This window comes from Podarcis vaucheri (assembly GCF_965113315.1).
Source record: "Podarcis vaucheri genome assembly, chromosome: 7".
Lineage (NCBI taxonomy): Eukaryota > Metazoa > Chordata > Lepidosauria > Squamata > Lacertidae > Podarcis > Podarcis vaucheri.
The window spans coordinates 33,624,828-33,644,464 of record NC_138765.1 but is presented as its reverse complement, the minus strand read 5'-3'; the positions used below and the strand labels follow the sequence as shown (position 1 = coordinate 33,644,464).

The 19,637-nt window shown below is 43.0% G+C and overlaps 1 protein-coding gene across 4 annotated transcripts in view; it reads right to left on the bottom strand.

The window, feature by feature from the left end:
* The window catches only part of CSMD2 (CUB and Sushi multiple domains 2), a 492,929-nt gene that overhangs the window by 422,947 nt on the left and 50,345 nt on the right, over positions 1-19,637 (bottom strand). For all 4 annotated transcript variants that reach the window (XM_082233181.1, XM_082233177.1, XM_082233182.1 and 1 more), the window contains exon 2: positions 6,740-6,956. In XM_082233181.1, coding sequence (XP_082089307.1) covers positions 6,740-6,956 — 217 coding nt within the window. The remainder of the gene's footprint in view (positions 1-6,739; positions 6,957-19,637) is intronic.

The window sequence follows — 19,637 nt, the reverse complement described above, 5'->3', positions numbered from 1 at the left end:
ACCGCATTGCAAAATTCAGAGAAGTGTGAATTTCAAAAGTTGCCTATGTTTCAATTCAAAGTGTAAATTAGGTAAGCTCACCTTTAAATGCGAACTACATCAAATTTCTCCCCCATTCCTATGCAGGAAAAGGAGATGCACAGAGGGAAAGCATTTGGGGCAGGGAAATTATAACCAGAAAAACAATCTTTGAAAAGGGATATGCACTTTCTCCCTTCTGCCACATTTCTGCTCCAAAGAGCAACCTTCTCCATGAAAAAGAAGAAATCAAATGCAGATGGGGCTTCATCCTATACACTTGACTGGAGCACGTTTCATCGATGGACCTGTTCATCTTTCCTTCCAGAAACTTTCCTCTATAGTCCTCCCCTGCTCCCCTTTTCTGGCCAGCAAGTTGGTGGCATGAGCTTTGATAAATGATGTACAGTCATCCATCTTCAAGGCTAGCAGGCAGATGATGAATGGAGTACATTTGGAAAGCAGAGAGAGGAAGTTGGGGGGGCACGTAAAATTGATAGCTTAGAAAAGAAACAAAAATTCTGTATTGGCAACAGCTGTGAGTTTTTTTTCTTTTTTAAAAAAGTTTTATAAAGAAAGGATGCAGAAAAAAATATTAGTAGAACCAAAATCAAAATGCTGATAAAGCACATAACAATGAGATATGGGTTAAACTCTTTTTAAAATTCATTTTTCAGGATGGGACAATCTTAACCCCCTGCTTGGCAGGGGGTTGGACTTGATGGCCCTTGTGGTCTATTCCAACTCTATGATTCTAAGTATATTTACTAGGAAACTAAAGCCCCAGGTATGCTGGTGTGTGTATATACATATATATGAGAGAGAGAGAGAGATCACCCATCCAGCAGAGGAAAACCAATGCTGGCATAGATGCATGCTGTCAGTGCCCACAGGATCTGCTCAGCATCACCATACCCTCAAAAAGGAAGAGGGGGAAGTGGGGAGATTGACCATTTAAACTTGGCACTGACAACACACTGTGGGGGGCGTTGGGAAGATACAGCTGCAGACAACAGCAACCTTCTTACAGAGGGTTTGCAGCACAGTCACCGCCTCTTGCAGCCATTCTGGTCCCCTGCAGCAGAGTGTGGTGAACGTTTGTCAAGACCTGCTGTGAGAGAGGGTGTTCGATTTGCCTGTCTCTACTCTGAGCTGCTGTGCCATTTGGGGGCTGCATCGCCTTCCATGCTTGCAGCAAACCTTACTTTAATGGCTTGCTCCTTGGCCTGTGTGCGAGAGACTGCCATCACTGGGCACTAGGGACTTTGGGCAGGTCTGTGTCTGTTTAATGTTCTGCTTGGTCTTGCTGTTTGTGTGTGTGTTCTGGCTGTGCCATATATACCTGTTTGCCTGTACATGGGGAGGGTGTTTGTCCATGTTCATTCATGATTGTGTGTGGTGGGGGTGCTGTGCTTGCCGAGTGAGCAGTGTGTGCTGATTATGTGACATCAGTGGTGTTGCTGTGGGTGCTGTGTGAATCTTTGTGTTTCTTCCACTGGGCTCAGGCGATTTCTGCTGGCATCAGACCCTCCCCGATGATTCTGAACAGGGTTTGAATGAAGTTTTTAAGTTGGGATGTTGCCAGCAGACATAAATCATGCCTCTAGTTTCGATTGCTCTGTCTGTTTCATTTAAGCTAATGGAACTTCCAGGTAACCACATAGAGGATTAGGGTTAACATGGGGATATGTAAAGGTTTCCCCCTTCAGGAAAAAAAAACCCCCAAAGAGATATTTTAAAATACATTTTGCTTTAAGTTGTGCTGCCACAAATGTATGGCAGTTTGGAAAGTGAACCTGATGGGTTTGAAAAGACTGGATGTGCACCAAGCCTTACATGGCCCCTAGCTAATATTATTGTAATTCAAACCACGATTGATTGCAAGTTAATTTGAAGTTTGTACGCTTAGCTAAACTCTGCCTGCCTGCCTTCTCTTCAGGAGTGACTGGCATGGCACTAAGGGGCTGGTCTTCTGGTAGCACCATCACTGACATTCACCTCAATGGTTTTGCAGGATGGGGCCGGGGGCAGTGCATGTTACTTTTGTTCTTTAAAAGTGATTTAAGTCACCTACAAGCAAGCCAGCTAGTGCACGGGGCTCCCTGTCACCAAAACAGATGAAAAATTAGGAGGCTATTCTCATTTTGTTAATATAGAAACTCAAACGCCATAAACAACTTCACAGCTTGGTTATGGTTGGTTCAATAAAACAAGGGAATAACTAAACCCAACTACATAACCCCAAGTGAGTTTCAAAGTCCAATCAGTTTCATACGAACGAGGGTCACTGAAAGCACACATTCAAGAATGTCTCTTTTGAATGAGCACCTTCACTTCCCACCTGTCCTCTTCAATGCTCGGGAGACTCTCATTGCCAATGTTCTTCAAGAGAATCAGTCAAAATGTTTGTTGAAGAACAAGGATGACCAGGTGTTCTTGCTGATTAGTTGCTAATGCTCAGTGCTGATGAGCTTATGTTCACTGACAGGGAGCTGATTATTAGTTGTTGATGATGAGAATCCAGTGTAAGATTTGGCGGGTTTCCACCTTGTTTTTATGAGTCCCCTTACTTCCAATCTGCTTGTATATCTGAGAGTAAGAAATGTAGCAATAAGACACCAGGCATCTTCATTACTGTAAAGGTAAAGGGTCCAGTTGTGACCGACTCTGGGGTTGTGACGCTCATCTCACTTTATTGGCAGAGGGAGCCGGCATACAGCTTCCGGGTCATGTGGCCAGCATGACTAAGCTGCTTCTGGTGAACCAGAGCAACACATGGAAACGCCATTTACCTTCCCGCCTGAGTGGTACCTATTTATCTACTTGCACTTTGTGCTTTCGAACTTTTGAACTTTTGAACTTTGTGCTTTCGAACTGCTAGGTTGGCAGGAGCAGGGACCGAGCAACGGGAGCTCACTCCGTCGTGGGGATTTGAACCGCTGACCTTCTAATCGGCAAGTCCTAGGCTCTGTGGTTTAACCCACAGCGCCACCTGCATCCCTCTTCATTACTGTACCTCACTCAAAAGGAAACTAGACTTCATTGTTGGGGGATGTGGATTGTTGTTTTTATTTTGATTATATATTTTGTGGTTTTCTATTTTGATTTTGTTCTGTGAATCGCCCTGAGAGTCTAGGGTGGTATATAAATTCCATTATTATTATTATTGTCAGTGTTGAATACCACCAAAGGACTTCTTTGAAGAAGGTGCCACCACCTACATGGACAAAGAAGATGCTTTAAACTAAGTCAGACCATTAGTCCATCTAGCTCAGTATTGTCTAGTGCAGGCATCCCCAAACTCGGCCCTCCAGATGTTTTGGGACTTCAACTCCCATCACCCCTAGATAATAGGACCAGTGGTCAGGGATGATGGGAATTGTAGTCCCAAAACATCTGGAGGGCCGAGTTTGGGGATGCCTGGTCTAGTACATTTACTGGCTGTGGCTCTCAAGGATTTCAGACAGGTGCTTTCCCAGCCCTAACTGGAGATGTTGGGGATTAAACCTGAGACTTCCTGCATGCAAAGCAGATGCTGTACAACTGAGCTACAGCCCTTCCCTTTTAGGAATTAAGTAATAAAGTAAGAAATTTGCACAAACTTGCTCTTAAAGATAATAAAAAGAAAGGAAGTGAAACCTCCATTGTCATAAGCAAAAGGTATAATTTATTTACTGGCACTGCTCTGCTCTGCTCATCTCTCACACCAGCAGAGCAGCTGGTTTCCACTGTAACTTCTGCTTCTTTAACCCAGATTCTTCCAGTTGAGCTAACAGAGACACTCAAAGGTTGTGGGACTTGTTCTGAAGTTATACCAGAGAGCAAATGGCTTACTGTATAATGTAACACATGATAACTTTCAGAGTACTTGAAGGCCAGAGGGGACCATTAAAAGTTGTCAACATCTGACCTTGTGCACATAATTGGGTCACACAGAAATCCACCCAGTTAATTCCTGCCTCAAATCAATGATGGGAGATCATGGCCCTCCATTATCATAGCTTTTGCTTGGTTCTGAAGTTTTTGTCATAGTGAGATCTCCATCGGCTAGGGAGCCAAGGCATGAGTATGTGCCAAGAGGACTGAAAACACTCAGTTCTTCAATGAAGTTTTCCTGCTAAAGGCAGTCTGCAGCTTCCACCTGGACCTTTTCAGGATGCTGCTCCTCAGATTACTGTACAAAGTGGACATGTGGCCCATCTCACACCAGCACAGTCAAACTACTGATAGACAGCAATTATCTAAGGTGTCAGGCAGTCTTCCAGCTCTGCTGCCTGAGGTCCATGTAGACAGGGGTGTCAAAGACTGGGGCTGGAACATCTGCACATAAAGCATAGGATTCACTACTGAGCTACAGCCACACATATTTGAAAATCATCTGCTGGACTATACATGGAGTCTGGCACTAGGAAACTCTGCAATCTGAATGAAATGCAAATCAAATGCTGTTGTGTAATAAACTTGGCTTAATGAACATGCTTTTGTTAAACTCTGAGGAAATAACCAAGAAACAAAGTAGGGGGCTGGTGTACTGACAAGGAATGTGTGAGCATCCTGCTGCTTGTCCCAAACAACAAACTGTGCTCTTCAAGTGATCCGTACTCCATGCTCAAAACCCCTCTGAGGGATTTTCATGTGTTCAGTACAAGCACTTAGAAAGCATAATCTAATTTAGCCAACACTCTTTTTCCTCTGGCCCCTTCTTCCCCCAGTGGTTGCACACTCAGTAGCAAATGACCTGTATGGAATCATTGCCCACTGAGAATCATGGGGCTGGTAGTATTTCTGATCATGGGATCTCACCCAGTAGTTCTTTCAGCTTTTTGAAGCTTTTTAAAGACAAGAGTGCACATCCAATTACACTCAGCTTTCTCTTTCCTCTGTATCATGACACCCAAGAGGACATGATCAATTCTTCCCACGGTTTGCAGTACTTCCACTTCATCGATCAGTTTCTCTCTTTTGTTGAGGACCCTCCCTTTTAGTGAGGACCAAGTCCAAGATATATGTTCCCTTTGTTGCTTCTACCTTCTGGTAAATGAAACTGTCAATGGGGAAATTTAGGAATTTGTTGGATCTAACATTCTTGGCAGAGTTTGAGTTCCAACAGATATCAGGTTTATTGAAGTCTCCTATGGCTACTATATTTCTCCGTTTTGAAAGTCTGATAATCTGCTCTAGGAAGGCATTATCTAATTCTTCAGTCTGGCTTGGAGGTGACATAGTAACGTCACTGTTGTTTCCATCTCCTACAATTTTCCTCCATATACTGTCAATCTGCCTTCTGTGCTCCAGGTCATGGATCTTTTCACAAGTGTACGCATCCTTTACATATAATGCTACTCCTTCTTCCTTCTTGTTTGGTCTATTCCTTTTAAACAGGTTATACCATTCAATTCATATATTCTAGTCATGAGTCTCATCCCACCAGGTTTCAGTAGTGCCTACCAGGTCATATTTGCCATCCTGTATTAAAAGCTCCAATTCTTCTTGCTTGTTTCCCATACTCTGTGCATTAGTATAGAGAAAACTGACACCACAAGCTGCTTCCTTCTTGTAGTTTCCTGCCCTTTGGCAAGTTTCTGTACCACCACCTCAGTTTCCTGTGCAACAATGAAGCTATTATCTCCAGTACCATGTGTTCCCCTGTTATCTGTAATATTGTCTCCCTCCCCCTCAGGATTTAGTTTATGGCTCTCCTAGTCAGGTTCATGAGACTCTTAGCAAACACATTATTGCCAACTGCTGTGAGATGCAACATGCAGCCCATCTCTAGCCAGAAGTCCTTCCTCCAGGAAGTGGAGACCAAAGTCCAAGAAGCCAAACCTTTCCTGACTACGTACATCTCAACTTGATATATCCCAGCATGACCTCTTATATTCCAGTTTGATCACTTAGACCATCTGGAGCATTGCTAGTATTGCTAGTTGTTACAGGGGGCCAGACTTCAAGTAGAAATCAGGGATTTAGTGCTGTTAGTCCCATGTTGGGTAACATTCTTCAAGCAGAGATTTCACAGGGATCCTTGCTTTTGACTTTCAGGCATCTCTTGAAAACCATTTTATGCTGACACACTTTTGTGGCTTTTTAAATTATTATTTTTTAAAAAATGATTTACCAGTCATCTTAACTATTATCTGCGTTTTATTTTTATTTTTTTAAAAAAACAACAACACTGTGTTCCTGTGTTTTATATTTTAACTGCAAAGCACCCTGATATTTTATGATATATTGGTACAGAAATACTTTTAATATATAAAATGAACAGTATAAGGTTTTGAAGAGGGAGACTTCAAAGACTGGAGAGGGGGTGCAAAACCTCTCAGTTTTAAGAGTTTCACAAATTGCCAATTATTTATCTGCTATCCCTAAAGATCGGGTTGCAGGGAGGGGAGGGACTTGACTTTTAGAAAGCTTCCTCTCCAAGCTCAGTTCCTCTAGCAACAACTTCTAATTAACTTTTCCAGATGTCTCAGGCAGCAACTGCACTGATAACACTATGCCATCGAACATGCTTAGCAATATTTTTGAGGCCTTATCAAGTGTGTGAAATCCAGACAGCTGAGATAACTTTACAGAAATAGAGCTAGGACCTGCTTTTATTGCAACATAAAACCTTCATTCAAAGTGTTCTAATCCAACCAACAGACATCTTAATGTGCTTGTGAACATTTCCCTTCTCTGAATGACAGGTATTTTTTTAAACCCTCCTTTTTCATACCTCGTTCTTAGATTTCCCTGCTGAGGCAACCCATCGTAGACAGACAGCACATCAAAATCTTCCTCTAGCGCAAAGGACTGGAATACAAGCTGCACTCTGTTCTGCTCCTTGGCGGTGATTGTCCATGTACAGTTTGCATAATTTGGATAGCCGTACGGGAATCCTGGACTTTGTATTGTCCCGTTTGGACCTCGCAAAACGTAACTGCAGTTCTGGGCTGGGGAGAAGAGGAAAGGAGAAAATATGACAGAAGCTCCATTATTGCGGCAGGATTTTAGCTGGGCAACACAAGAGCCATCACTGAATCATTAGGAGATTATAGCCCAATCATAGTAATGACTAGCTCCCCCATAAACTCAAAGGCCACAAAACAACTAATTGATTTCAATGGCTTTGATCTGAACTAGACTATCATGAAGGCAAGTGCTTCTTTCGTTCATGAACATATTGAGCAGGAGATCCGGCTGACAAGAGTCTTGTTGAGGGGCAATTTCCCCCCTGTTCATTCAGCTCCTTGTGCCACCTCTCTCTAATTTGTGGAAATGCAAGGGGCTGAAAAGGGAATCAGCAAGAGTCATCTCTCCCCCTCCCCCCAGTCCTTCACTGTTAGGTGAACCACATGAGCAGGACCACTGACAGATGTGAAAAAGGGATCACACTTCAGGGGAGTCCAAGGCCAACAGAAGCCCCAGACTCTTAGGTCTCAATTTCAAAAATCAATTGGTTGTTTCTAAGGAAAGTTGGAACACGAAGCATGAAGGGAGTTCTTAACTTCTGCTAACAGAGTGAGAGTGCTATAAGAGGACAGCAGCCACCATAAATGCCTTTGTTTGTTTCACTGCTTTCTGAACATAGAAACATAAGAGCAGCCTTGCTGGATCAGACAAAGACCTCTACAGTCCAGCATTCTCTTCTCACTGTGGACAACCAGATGCCTATAGATGCCTAACAAGCAGAGCATGAGTGTAATAGTACTATCTTGCTCATGAGCCCTATCAATTTTCTCAATAAGCCAATTGGCAAGAGTCTTGTCTTTAAATTTTTTTTAAGTCAGCCCATCAGATCCAGAGACCTAATTGAACATTTCTGCTGCCACAGGCTCATTATGCATTACTCATTGTTACATTGCTCTGGCACCCTATCAGCCAAAGGGATAGCAGAAATAAAGCAATAGCCCGGTAGTAATTTGAAGGTGAGCAAATGTATAATTACATAAACGTACATAGATTATGAGGAATGAGGCATCCAATAGCCAAATAAAGCTTATGCCATAATATTTATCCATTTATTAGTCTTTAAGTCACAGTTCCTTTTGTTTTGCTAAAACTGCACTACATTCTACTTTACAGGTCTGCTCTAAGGATAAACCGTGTTTATGGAAGACAATCCTACTCGGCTACAAGTGATCGCCAAAGAAAGGATAAGAGACTATAAAACAATATGGTAAATTTAAAACGCTCTTAGAAAAAAAGAGGATAGTTCAAAGGAGAACTCAAGTGTGCAAAGACTACATGCAGCAGGGGAGCATGAATTGCAAGCTGCCTGAATGCCTCACTCATACAAGCTAGTCCCAGCAGGCAGCTACACATTAGATCTGCTGCGGATCTACATGTAATGTCTGGTTGTGTCCCAGATTCCCTTTTCCTTGATTTTTAGGGCTCCCCCCCCTAATTCCAAACCTGCCTCCCATCCCACACACCCATTCAAAATCAGAGAAAGGCAGGCAGGAAACAGACTTTTTATTATTAGCATTTTTAAATTTATCATTAGCCACATCCCTGTAACCACCTAGCAGCCCAACAGGTCTAGTGAGCATAAGCTGCCGGGGGGGGGGGGGCATAGATCTGTATCTTGATTTTCCACCCAGCAGCTCAAGGTTGTGGATGTTTTCCTCTCTCCCCCCCCCCCTTTTATATTTGCAACAGCCCTGTGAGGTAGGCTAGGTTAAGTTGTTACGTGTACATATGCAGCAATTCTTAACGGATGTGGGGAGGGGGTGGGATGCTGGAGGCTCAATCCACACACAGTGTACTGGGCCCAGGAAATCCTGTTGGCATCCCTGCATATGAGTGTAAATCTGTTCAGGGAATACTCCTGCCAACAGGAACAAAACCAGGATCTCAGCCACTGAACAAAATGCACACTGAAAGGCAGCATATAAATAGTGAAACAAACACATTATAAAAATAAACCACATTAAAAAAAACCAAAGCCACTGTGAGGCTTTGTCCTGATGCAACAACTACTGTCTCCCCTTCACCCATGAGTCTGGCTTGGTTCACTCCTTGCACATGATAAATGCTGAGCCATTTTAATTTTAAAATGCATTGATCTGTGGCAGTGATGGCACTTTTTAAAATATTTCTTTCTGCTTGCTGCTGCTGCTGCTTTTCATAAACACTGCCAGTGGAGTTACAAACACCAGGCTGATTGACTACACCACATCCAAAACACACGCAAACACACCAAGGAACTAAACTAAATGTGAGCATTCATTAGAACCAGACGTAATTTGTTTGACCTGCTCTGCCACCACAAAAAGAAACCCATGGCTTTATGTCCTTTTTGGTGGGGAGGGGTGCATATTTGTCTTTTGAAAGCTTTGACTCCAGTTCTGTGACTGTCTGCTTGCTGGACTTCCATTGCTCCCCTCCATAGATCCTCAGTTGCCATATTTATCCCAAGGAGGGAGCCTGTCTGTAGTTGGATTAGGCAAATGATCATATTTATTAGGATTGCTCCAGAGGGGCAAGACACTAATGAGTCACACAGTTAAGTCAGATCAGCAAAGCAAAATTACAGTGCCTTTACAACAGAAATGTACCAAGGTGACCGATATATAAATAGCTTGCTGGATGCTGTTCCAATAAAAAGAAATCTTTATTTTTCTCAGCATTTTATATGCTGACAACAGCCAACCACAAGACGCTGAGAAGCACACAATGGTATCATCGATCCCTCCCCTAAATCAGATTAGGCACAGGATCAGTTTCTTTCCAATCCGTCTGTCACTCGTAAACCTGTTCTGTTCCTTTTCTATGATAATTTGCATTTTAAATAAAACTCACATGAAAACCCACATTTGAATATGCATTTGTAAACACATTCTGATGCTTTTTGTGAGCCAAGAACTGAGTCGCAGCATTTGGATGAGTATGAAAGTTGATGACAGCTATGTTCAGATCTGCACATTAGTTTGGGAGGTGCTGATTAGGTCAGTCCATGTCACAATTTGCAAGATTGCATTCCTCAAGCATTTCCAGGTTAGATCCATACTGTGGCTGAAAGTGGAAGGTGTGTTTCTGGAGTTCCTGATTGGTTGCCATAAAGAAGTCCCACCCTTCTCTAATCAATCACATCTTTTTCTAAAGCCATTTTATGTGAGTGGCCATAATGGCAGCCTGTGCCAAACAGTTGCATGGGTCATACTGAGTCTAAGTGGTTGAGGGGATGGGTAGACATTACAGAGGAAGACATTGAAGGGATGATAATTTGTGTTTGTGCCTGATATCCCCCACCACAGATATGCAGGTGCTGCTACGGTCTTAGGATGGTTGCTGTTAAGGGACAGGGAAGGAATTTCCCTGCATTGGCAGGTTTTGCCTTCCCCGTAGCAGAAGTCACAACTTTGGCAGTTTTAGGCCTTGGGCGGAATCCTAGTCTATCTTCCCTAAATGTGGGGGAGGGGTGAAGTGGTGATGCCTCCCCCCCCCCCACAGCAGCGATCCCAGGGTTCCCCATTAAAGTGGCTGAGTCAGAGGGGAGTCACTGCCATACGCTGAAAGGTGGTCAGTGCACTCCCCAGTGCTGAGGTGAAATGAGGGCGGGCACTCTGAGTAAACAAATGTCTTCCAGAGCCAGCCCACTTCCCAGACAGACCTGATTACCCTGATGTGCCTCAGATCCCTGGCTGGGGACTGGGAGGGATACACACCCAATTCCTAAGCCAAGGAAAGTTTAAATAAAGTTGTGGCCAATTTAATCCCACAACATGTTGTCATGAGTCATTCATTTGTTCCGGGTGGCTCTTGGGGTCAGGGGTCTCTGCCTGGGCATGCAATAGATGCTCTACCACTGCCCCTAGCAGTTGGGTGGTCCTGTTGCTGAAGAACTGGCCAGTCTGTAGTAAAAACATGCTGATTCATGATTTGATTGTGTATAAGCAAGCTGACCTGGTGTGCATCACCAAGATCTGGGTGGGGGAACCTGGTGGACCAAATCTGACTCAGCTCTTCCCACCCAGTTACTCAGGGCAACATCAGGCCAGCCTGGAATGGGGTTGTGGTGGTGGTGCAGGTTGTGTTGTTGTAGTCCACGGGAGTCCACTTCATACCATCAGGAAACCCCTCTCTCTTGGTGTGGAACTGGAGGGCTTGCATCTGGTGTTGGGGCCAGAGAGACAGGTTAGTATTTGACTGAGCTGGCTGAGGTTGTCTTGAGTGTTGCGTTGAAGGAACCCAGAACTGTGGTCTTGGGTGACTTCTACATCCATGCTGAGGATGCCTCAGGTCTGGCTTGGGAATTCATAGCCTCCATAGCAGTGATGGGCCTTTCTCAAATGGTCAACAGTACAAAATACGGATCAGGACCATGCCCTAGCTTTAGTCCTCTAACCACGTGGAGAGAAGGGTTGTCTGGAAATGGGGGGGGGGGGTGAATTGTCATAGTCACCCACCAAAGTCCACCAACAGTCCATTAAGCTAAAGCTTAAAGCTTTAATATGCATTTAGGGGACTCAGTCTTGTGGAGTAAAAATAAAGGAGCACTTCTGAGCATGTGCTAAGAGCATTTTACAGTCAGCCTTCATATATCTAGGCAAAGTTACAAAGAAGGACATTAGCTCACTTAGCTCGGATTCTCCGTAGCAGAAATCAGCAAGAGATTGCTGCATCAGGTTGCCAAAAGTCTATTTGGATATTAAGGAGCCCTTGGCACAGTATCAGTGATGGGCTAAACCCCCACCACCCCATGCACACAACCTCAAGTGCACAGTATTTACCCCAAATGCTAGATTTTATAGGTCTATAGATTTTAGAGATCTATAGGCTGGGATATATATAGAGAGGGGGGGGCATTGCATTTTGGATAAATTAAGCTGCCAAGAGGCCACTGTGAATGGGAGCCAACACAGGCACTTGCCCACCACTAAAATGGCCAGCGGAGAGGAACAGTGAGTTGACAGCAGAGTCAATTCAAGGCCCTTTTGAGCTCCTGGGGTCCTTGGACAGACTGAGATGACATTTTTCTTTAAAACTGAAAGGCTAATTTCACCTGAAGAGTAATCTGTGGCAAATTTGGAGGCCCCTCTTCCAGCAAGAAGAACAGCAGGATAGGAGAGTAGAAGAGTGTTGAAATGACCATCAGGAAAAACTTTCTGACAGTTACAGATAGGTAGCCGTGTTGGTCTGCCATAGTCAAAATAAAAAAATTCCTTCCAGTAGCACCTTAAAGACCAACTAAGTTAGTTCTTGGTATGAGCTTTCGTGTGCATGCACACTTCTTCAGATACTTCTTCAGATGGTCTTTAAGGTGCTACTGGAAGGAATTTTTTTATTTTAACTTTCTGACAGTAAGAGCTGTTGACATTGGAATGGTCTCCCTCAGGAGATTGTGGACTCTCCTTCATTGAAGGTTTTTAAGCAGAGGTTGGATGGCCATCTGTCGTGGATGCTTCAGCTGAGATTCCTACATTGCAGGGGGTTGGACTAGATGACCCTTCGGGTGTGCTTCGATTCTACGATTCTATGGCCAAGAGTTAAGGAACACCAAATTCTCAAAGGGAAAGAATTCAGTTCCCTTCGACTTCCACCTACAGCAAAATTCTGAGGAGAAGTTTGGAAGTTCCTGCTTGGGAAAAACAGCTGATAACTGTCAAGAAAAATTAAACAAGTTTTGATAAGACTACCAAAAAATAAAATAAAAAATGGAGCAGGAGGGGGGAATACAGAGTGCTACTATTGCACAGGGCTCATAGACCTGTCTGTGATGCCTTGGTGATGGTTTTAAAGGGGTGCCCCCCGCCCTTCTGCCAGATATCACTTCAAGCAAATAGACAACATGTACGTTCTTTTCCTCAGGGCCTCACAAACAGGCCTGGGAGCCGCCACCCCCTCAATTTTCCAGCCTCCCTGTCAAATCACATTCCCATCCCTGTCACATCCACGACGGCAGCACAAGGGTTCAGCGAGCGAAGTCGAACGAAGCCATTTGACTCTACAGCATACTTTTAATTTCAATCATCAGGAAATGTCAAAAAGATGTTAAGAAAGTAGCAATTTATAAAGGCCGCATCACCAGAGGAGCTGCTGAGAAGTCTGTCAGATGCCGGCATGGCGTTAACTGTGCAATTTCAAGGCTGTGGGTTTAGACATAAACACCAGAGACAACCAAACTACTGTATGCTGGGGGATTGGTCTTATCTTGAGGATGTGAAGCTGGATTTCCACAGAATAGCACTAAATCCTAAACTTTCTGCTGCTTGGACTCTTTTCCTCAGACTTTCAGAGGAAACGTAAAGGAAGTCAGTTTGGACTCATGGGAAGACCAGTAATCACATCCCAAGCTTTGACGTTTGCTGGATGACCTTGAGTCAGCCCCTGTACCTCAGAAAAACCTTCCTCTCAGACTTGCTGCAAAGGTAAAATTGGGGGAGGGGGGGTCCCAACATGTAACATGCAATACAAATAGAGAAAAGGCAATATTTAAAAGATATTAAGATATTTAAAATATATTAAAATGTTCATGAGAAGACAATATTTAAAATATTGGTTATCAGGTTTACTTGCCATTTGAGAGTTTGTCCTTGTAAAGCAGCTCATTTAAAATGTTAGCCCATGTTTTCTATAATGCAACATTTACAGGGATAAAATATTCCAAGTTATCTCTCTAGAACTTTCTTGGCATGTGGGGAACACAGATGAATTCCATGCTTCAAGTTTAATAGCAGACTTCAACATAAGATTGCAGATAACGTAGGCAGGTTCTTCATTGTAGCCCTCAAAACTAGACCACCATTATTGAAAGGAGTATCGACCCGATAAGGGTCTAAAACTTAAACCATATGATCAAACTGAATTTTTTTTTACAGGTTGGGTGCAATATCATCAAGTCAATGATATTTTTAATGTTGAAAAGAGGAAGGTTGGTTTTGAAAATAAAAAATCAAGATTTCAAATCGATCTGCTGGAAAGCAGAGGTAAATTATTATCTAAGGTATACAATTTGTTGTTAGAATGGTATACAAAAGATGAGGAAATCAAAGAAGTGATAAAACGGGCAATAGATTTTGGGCACAATATTGAGATCGATTATTGGACAAAATTGTGGAATGAAAACTTGAAATTCACAGCTTGTATGACATTAAAAGAAAATGTAATGAAGATGATGTATAGATGATATTTGACACCAGTAAAGTTAGCTAAAATGTATAGGATGAGAGATAAAACATGCTGGAAATGTAAAGAAGCAGACAGAGACTTTTACCATATGTGCTGAATATGTGACAAAATAAAAATATTTTGGGAACTGATCTATAATGAATTTAAAAATATGTTTAGATGTACCTTTCCCAAAAAACCTGAAGCATTTTTGCTAGGTTTGATGGGAGATGAAATTGCGAAGATAGACCAAATACTATTTATGTATGCCACAGTAGCAGCAAGAACTTTAATGGCCCAAAAGTGGAAGTTACAGGAATTACCAACGATTGCGGAGTGGCAGGCAAAGATGATGGACTTTGCAGAATTGGCCAAACTGACCTGCAGGATTCGAGACCAGGATGATCAAAAATTACAAAGGGGTTGGAGTAAATTTATTGTACATTTTAATAATAATTGCAAAAATCTGAAGACACTAGCAGGACTGAAATAAATCCTACAATGTGGACAAAATGTTAAAGAGCTAAAGTGTGAGATAGGACTTGAAAGTGGAAAACCTGCTGAAGGGAGGGAGGGAAGCCACAGGCTCGGCAGAGCTGAAAGTAAATGTGTATGTTATTGTATTGTTGAAAATATTGTTTAAGGAGAAAAATAATAATAAAATATTTTTTTTTCAAAAAATGAAGGGAATGTAAGTTCTGAGTCAAAATTGCCTGTAAATTTTATATCTGATTGTTTTCAGTTTTTGATATAGATTTTTCAAAAGACACAATTTGTGTCCATGTATTTTGTGCTTTTCCTCTTCAGTGGTTGTTTTCATAATCTTATACTACATTATATTGTTTTGGGTTTACTGTCTGGTTATTGCAAATGAGACAGTTACCATGGTCTTGCTGTAAGGCAATACCTGAGCAGAGTCTGGGAATAGACAAAGGAATCTTACTATTTCTTAATCGGCCTGTAAGGCTAGTTTATGCCTCTTTGGAGAGCTAATTGTTGGAAGAAAATTTCTTGATACAATGTTCTCTCTGGAAAGTGGTGAATACAGAAGGATGATAGCAGCATAGAATTGTACAGTTGGAAGGGATCCTGAGGGTCATCAAGTCCAACCCCCTGCAGGAAATCTCAACACACAGTCCCCCATCCAGTTTGAAACCATACTGGACCCTGCTGAGCTTTTGCAAGATCTGGGGAGCATTGATTGCTCTGACCACATCCATTTTTGGCAATATGGCCCACCCCTCCACTGGAGTCTACTATGTGGCAGCAGCAAATATTTTTTATTTCTCCTTTGCATCTGCAAAGTGTTGGGGAACAGTTACTCCAAGCAAGGTGCCTAATTACGCACCACCCAAAAAAAGAAGATATACATTGGCATTATGCAAGGCATAGATGCAAATTTAGAATTACTAAAATAAGAAGTGCATCTCACCATAGTGAGGAAGACTAGATGACCTGTGTGCCTGCTCAGTCTGTTCTCCAGATGCTCGCTGTTGACAGGAAACTACTTCAAGGCCCCTGTTCCCCCTTCTTTAGAGTCCTTTATCTTTATAGTGGACTTGGAATGGACAGCTATTTAAATAGACAGCTTCCTTCTGGAAAGTAGGACACACGATCACCCAAGTGGCAAAAGGGCTATTTCAGCCTTCCCCAACCTGGTACCCTCCAGATGTTTTGGAGTACAGCTCCCATCAGTCCTGGACAGGGTGACAGAGTTCTAGTCTAAAACATCTGGAAGACACAAGATTCTATGCAGTGTATGTTTGCTTGTTTTTAGTATTAGAATGGCTGTTTCCTGCTTTTAGTTTGGTTGCTGGCTTTATAAACCAGTCTGGAGCTGATGAAGAAGGGACAGACCACTCTCTCTTCCACCAGCCTGTTTAGTTGATATGTGGGCTTTCAGGAAAGAAAAGCCTCTTTCACCACAACCAGCACAGAAGCACAGTGGGTTGTGGATAATCTCATCTTCCCTGCACCAGTCCAACTGGTAGAAAGCAAATGTTTTATCAGCATAATAAGAGACTAGGAGCCTGCATTTCTCTTGCGTGCCTGGTCCTTGCAAGTGGGTACTTCCCTCCTTTTAGCAGTCTAATAAAGAATATGCAGGCTAGTAAATTGGTGGGAATATTTACAAGTCGGTTTCATACTGCCTACTTTTATTGTGGTTTTACAATAGTTTTGTATCATGCATTTGATTTTCATAGTTGGGCATTTTTTTGTAATTCTTGTAAAGCTCTTTTGTGTATCCTTTGGTGATATAAAGTGGGAGGGATATAAACAGCCGTTGCCACTGGGGATGGAAAACAACAAACACACGAGGGCGCAGCGTCTAAGAGCAGGAAAAGAAAAACAGAGCACCTTACTTTTCCAATCAATCCACTAAAAATAATTTTGCATTCACAATCCTGGCTAAGAAGCACTTTGCAGATGGATCTGTCCAGAAGAAGAATTTCTTACTGCAGAGGAAAATAGAAAGGGGGAGAGGGAGAGAAAATAGATTTTCCCCAAAGCTGACAACCTAGAAGGCAATAAATTCTTCATCAGCCGTAATAGGCAGGAGCTTGGATTATATTGGATGGTGATGAGACCAGTCAGAAGGCATGGGAAAGAGATGAAGGAGCCACAGGAGACTTCATTCACACTAAATAATCTGGTTTGGGTTGGTGGTTGCTCAGTCTGAGTTTGATCAGCCATCCTCAATTTAAAATTCTGCATTTCAAAGCAGGGAGGGCAGGAGAGGGTTGGAGGGAAGAGTTGTGAAGCTTCATCACAATTCTCCCCACTTTTCCTCTCCAGCGGCCTTTGTTAAATACAGAGAGGAATTTATATTTCAGCAAATCCCAGACCAGCACCTTGGAGACCTGCAGGCCACACATTCAGCATGCATCCCTGGACTCCCACAATGACTGCACATGCCAATGTGTGGGCTCTTCCTCCTCTTGTGACTGTTCTGAGAATACCAAATACAACTTCAGCCCCCAGATCTTGGGGGGAACTCAGCAGTTCCTTTTGAGAGCTGTCAGGTTACGAGATGTACATGTTTTCCCCCACCTGCTGGGTGACCAGCATGCTTCAGCTCTTAAGGCAGGCCAGGTGCAGGGAGGGGAGAGGAGGATGCAGAAAGCAGTTGCCTAGCAACCGAAGGACACATTCCTTGCAAGCCTCTGAAGAGCATCACTGCAGCAACAGAACTGTACACCTCCCATCTCACTGTCAGAAGCTGCTCCTCCCCATGCTGGAGAGGGCAAGGCAGGGCGGAAACAGAGGTGGGTCTACCTCAAAGAACAACAGCTCTTTGTTGCCCAGATGATGAGCAAGCCTAACCTGGAAGCATCCACAGGCGTCAGGAGAACGCAGAAAACCTAAGGAACAACTTTAAAGGTTTGGATGAAAACCTTTATTTTGGAAAGCCAACCAGCCTTATTTCAAACCTATCACTTGCTCAGGTCTGGTCTCTCTCTTTCTCTGTGTAGCTCAACTACCAGCCCTGTGTGAAGTTGGAATCAGTTGCCCATTCAAATATTTTCAATTTCTTCTCCGATGGGCTAAGTATTGTTAAATGCTTTCAAAATGGTGAAGGGAGCTTTGTACATTTTCCTCTTGATGGGCAATGTCCACCTTCCTCTGTTTTTTGGTGAAAACCAATAAAGCTTCACAGCATTTATGTTATTTCCAAAACATATTTTTCTCCTTGCTTTTTTCTGTTATGCTGTTTTGCTATAATAAATTGGGAGTTGTTTTGATACTTTGTTATTTTTGGATGATGTAGGAAGCTGCCTTATACAGAGTCAGACCACTGGTCCACCTAGTTTAGCCCTGTTTACACTGACTAGCAGGATTCCAGGGTTTTCAGATAGGGAGTCCTCTTCAGCCCTACATGGAGATGGAAGGGAATGAACCAGGCATCGTCCACATGCAAGCAGGTCCTCTAACAATAATAATAATAAATTTTTATTTATACCCCACCCTTCCCAGTTCAAAAACCGGGCTCAGGGCAGCTAACAACCAATTTAAAACATTTAATTATAAAAGCAGCATAAAATACAGTATAAAAACATGAATAACAATAAAATTCAAAAAACAATTTAGGGGAAATAAGCATTAGATTATGCCCATCAGCCCCAAGTAGCATGAATAATTGCCAGGAATGATGGGAGTTGTGATCCAAAAGTTCTGGAGGGGACCAGGTTGGAGAAGGCTGCTAGAGAATATCACAGAGAACTCCTCACTCTCCTCTCCAATGTGTCCACAACCATTTTTCTTTTGAGGATGGCATCAGAACATTTGAAATGACCTTTTCCAATTGAGAAATGAAAACTCCTGCTCTGCCCCTCTGCCAAACGTTCAGAAGTAAGTTAGTATTAAAGCACGGACCATTTTCATGTTACTTGTTGATCTTTCCCCCATCTTTCCCTCCATCTGTTTGAAGCCTATAAACCCTGATTGCCATGAATAAATCTCATTTCACTTTTTAATCACCAGAAGTTTATGCCTAAGGACTTGATTCCCCACCCCAGTCCTACCCACGTCCCTGCTGAGTCTGCTCTCATAAAGTGTTTGGAACTAGAAATGGACAAACCACCCAGGGCTCACATCAGACGGGATCAGAAATGTGCTAAGTCACTTTTAAACAACTATAATAGATGAGGAACAGCTATTTCCAAGCCACTCTGAATCTGACCACCCCCACCCCCTCTCACACGAACAGCAGTCAGGGATCACTTGCAAGCTCCCCAGGGCTGCACCTATAAACACTTTTTGGAGAGATTCCCGCAAAGAGAGAATTTGGGGGCAAGAGGGCAGTCTCCAAGGAGTCCCCCCCACACACACCTATAAGCTTCTACAGTTACAGCTCCTTCAAACTGCCCTCTCTGTGGTTCTGTTAGACTAAACAGGGAGTTTGAAAGATACTTTACCCATAAAACAGTCCCTCAGAGGAACCTTGGGGCAAGGTTTATTCTATTATTTCAGCAGTTTATATACCACTGAGCACCATAGTGCCGAAGCAGCGTACAAGATAACAAAGGACACAACAGATGTAAAATCAGTTAGAATTAACCATAAAATCAGAAAACGTGTTGAAAATGCTAGCTGAAATAAACAAAAGTATTCACCAAGCAATTTCAACATAGAGGGTCCTGTTTGATCTCAGCCAGGAGGGAGTTCCACAGGATTGGGTCCCCAGTATTGAAACAATAGCTCCTGATGGATATGAGCCTTATGTCTGAGCTGTGGGGCACCACTAACAGTGGCAATGTTCCAACCATGCCAGAGTGACTTGGAAATGAGTTGAACTAGAGATCTGAGTTTTCCCTTTGCATCAGTGACTTTTACAGCTGCCAAAGTCAGCCACAGATTGTATGAGATATACAGGCCTCCCTGGTCCCCAGCTCCCCTTGATAGATTTATATAGCCAAGAGACATCCCAAGGAGGCTTCTCCTTGGCCAAAGAAAGTTGTCATTTGGATTTTCAGGGCCTGGTGTCTCAATCCAAGACTTCTCTGACTCAGAGTTCATTCCAA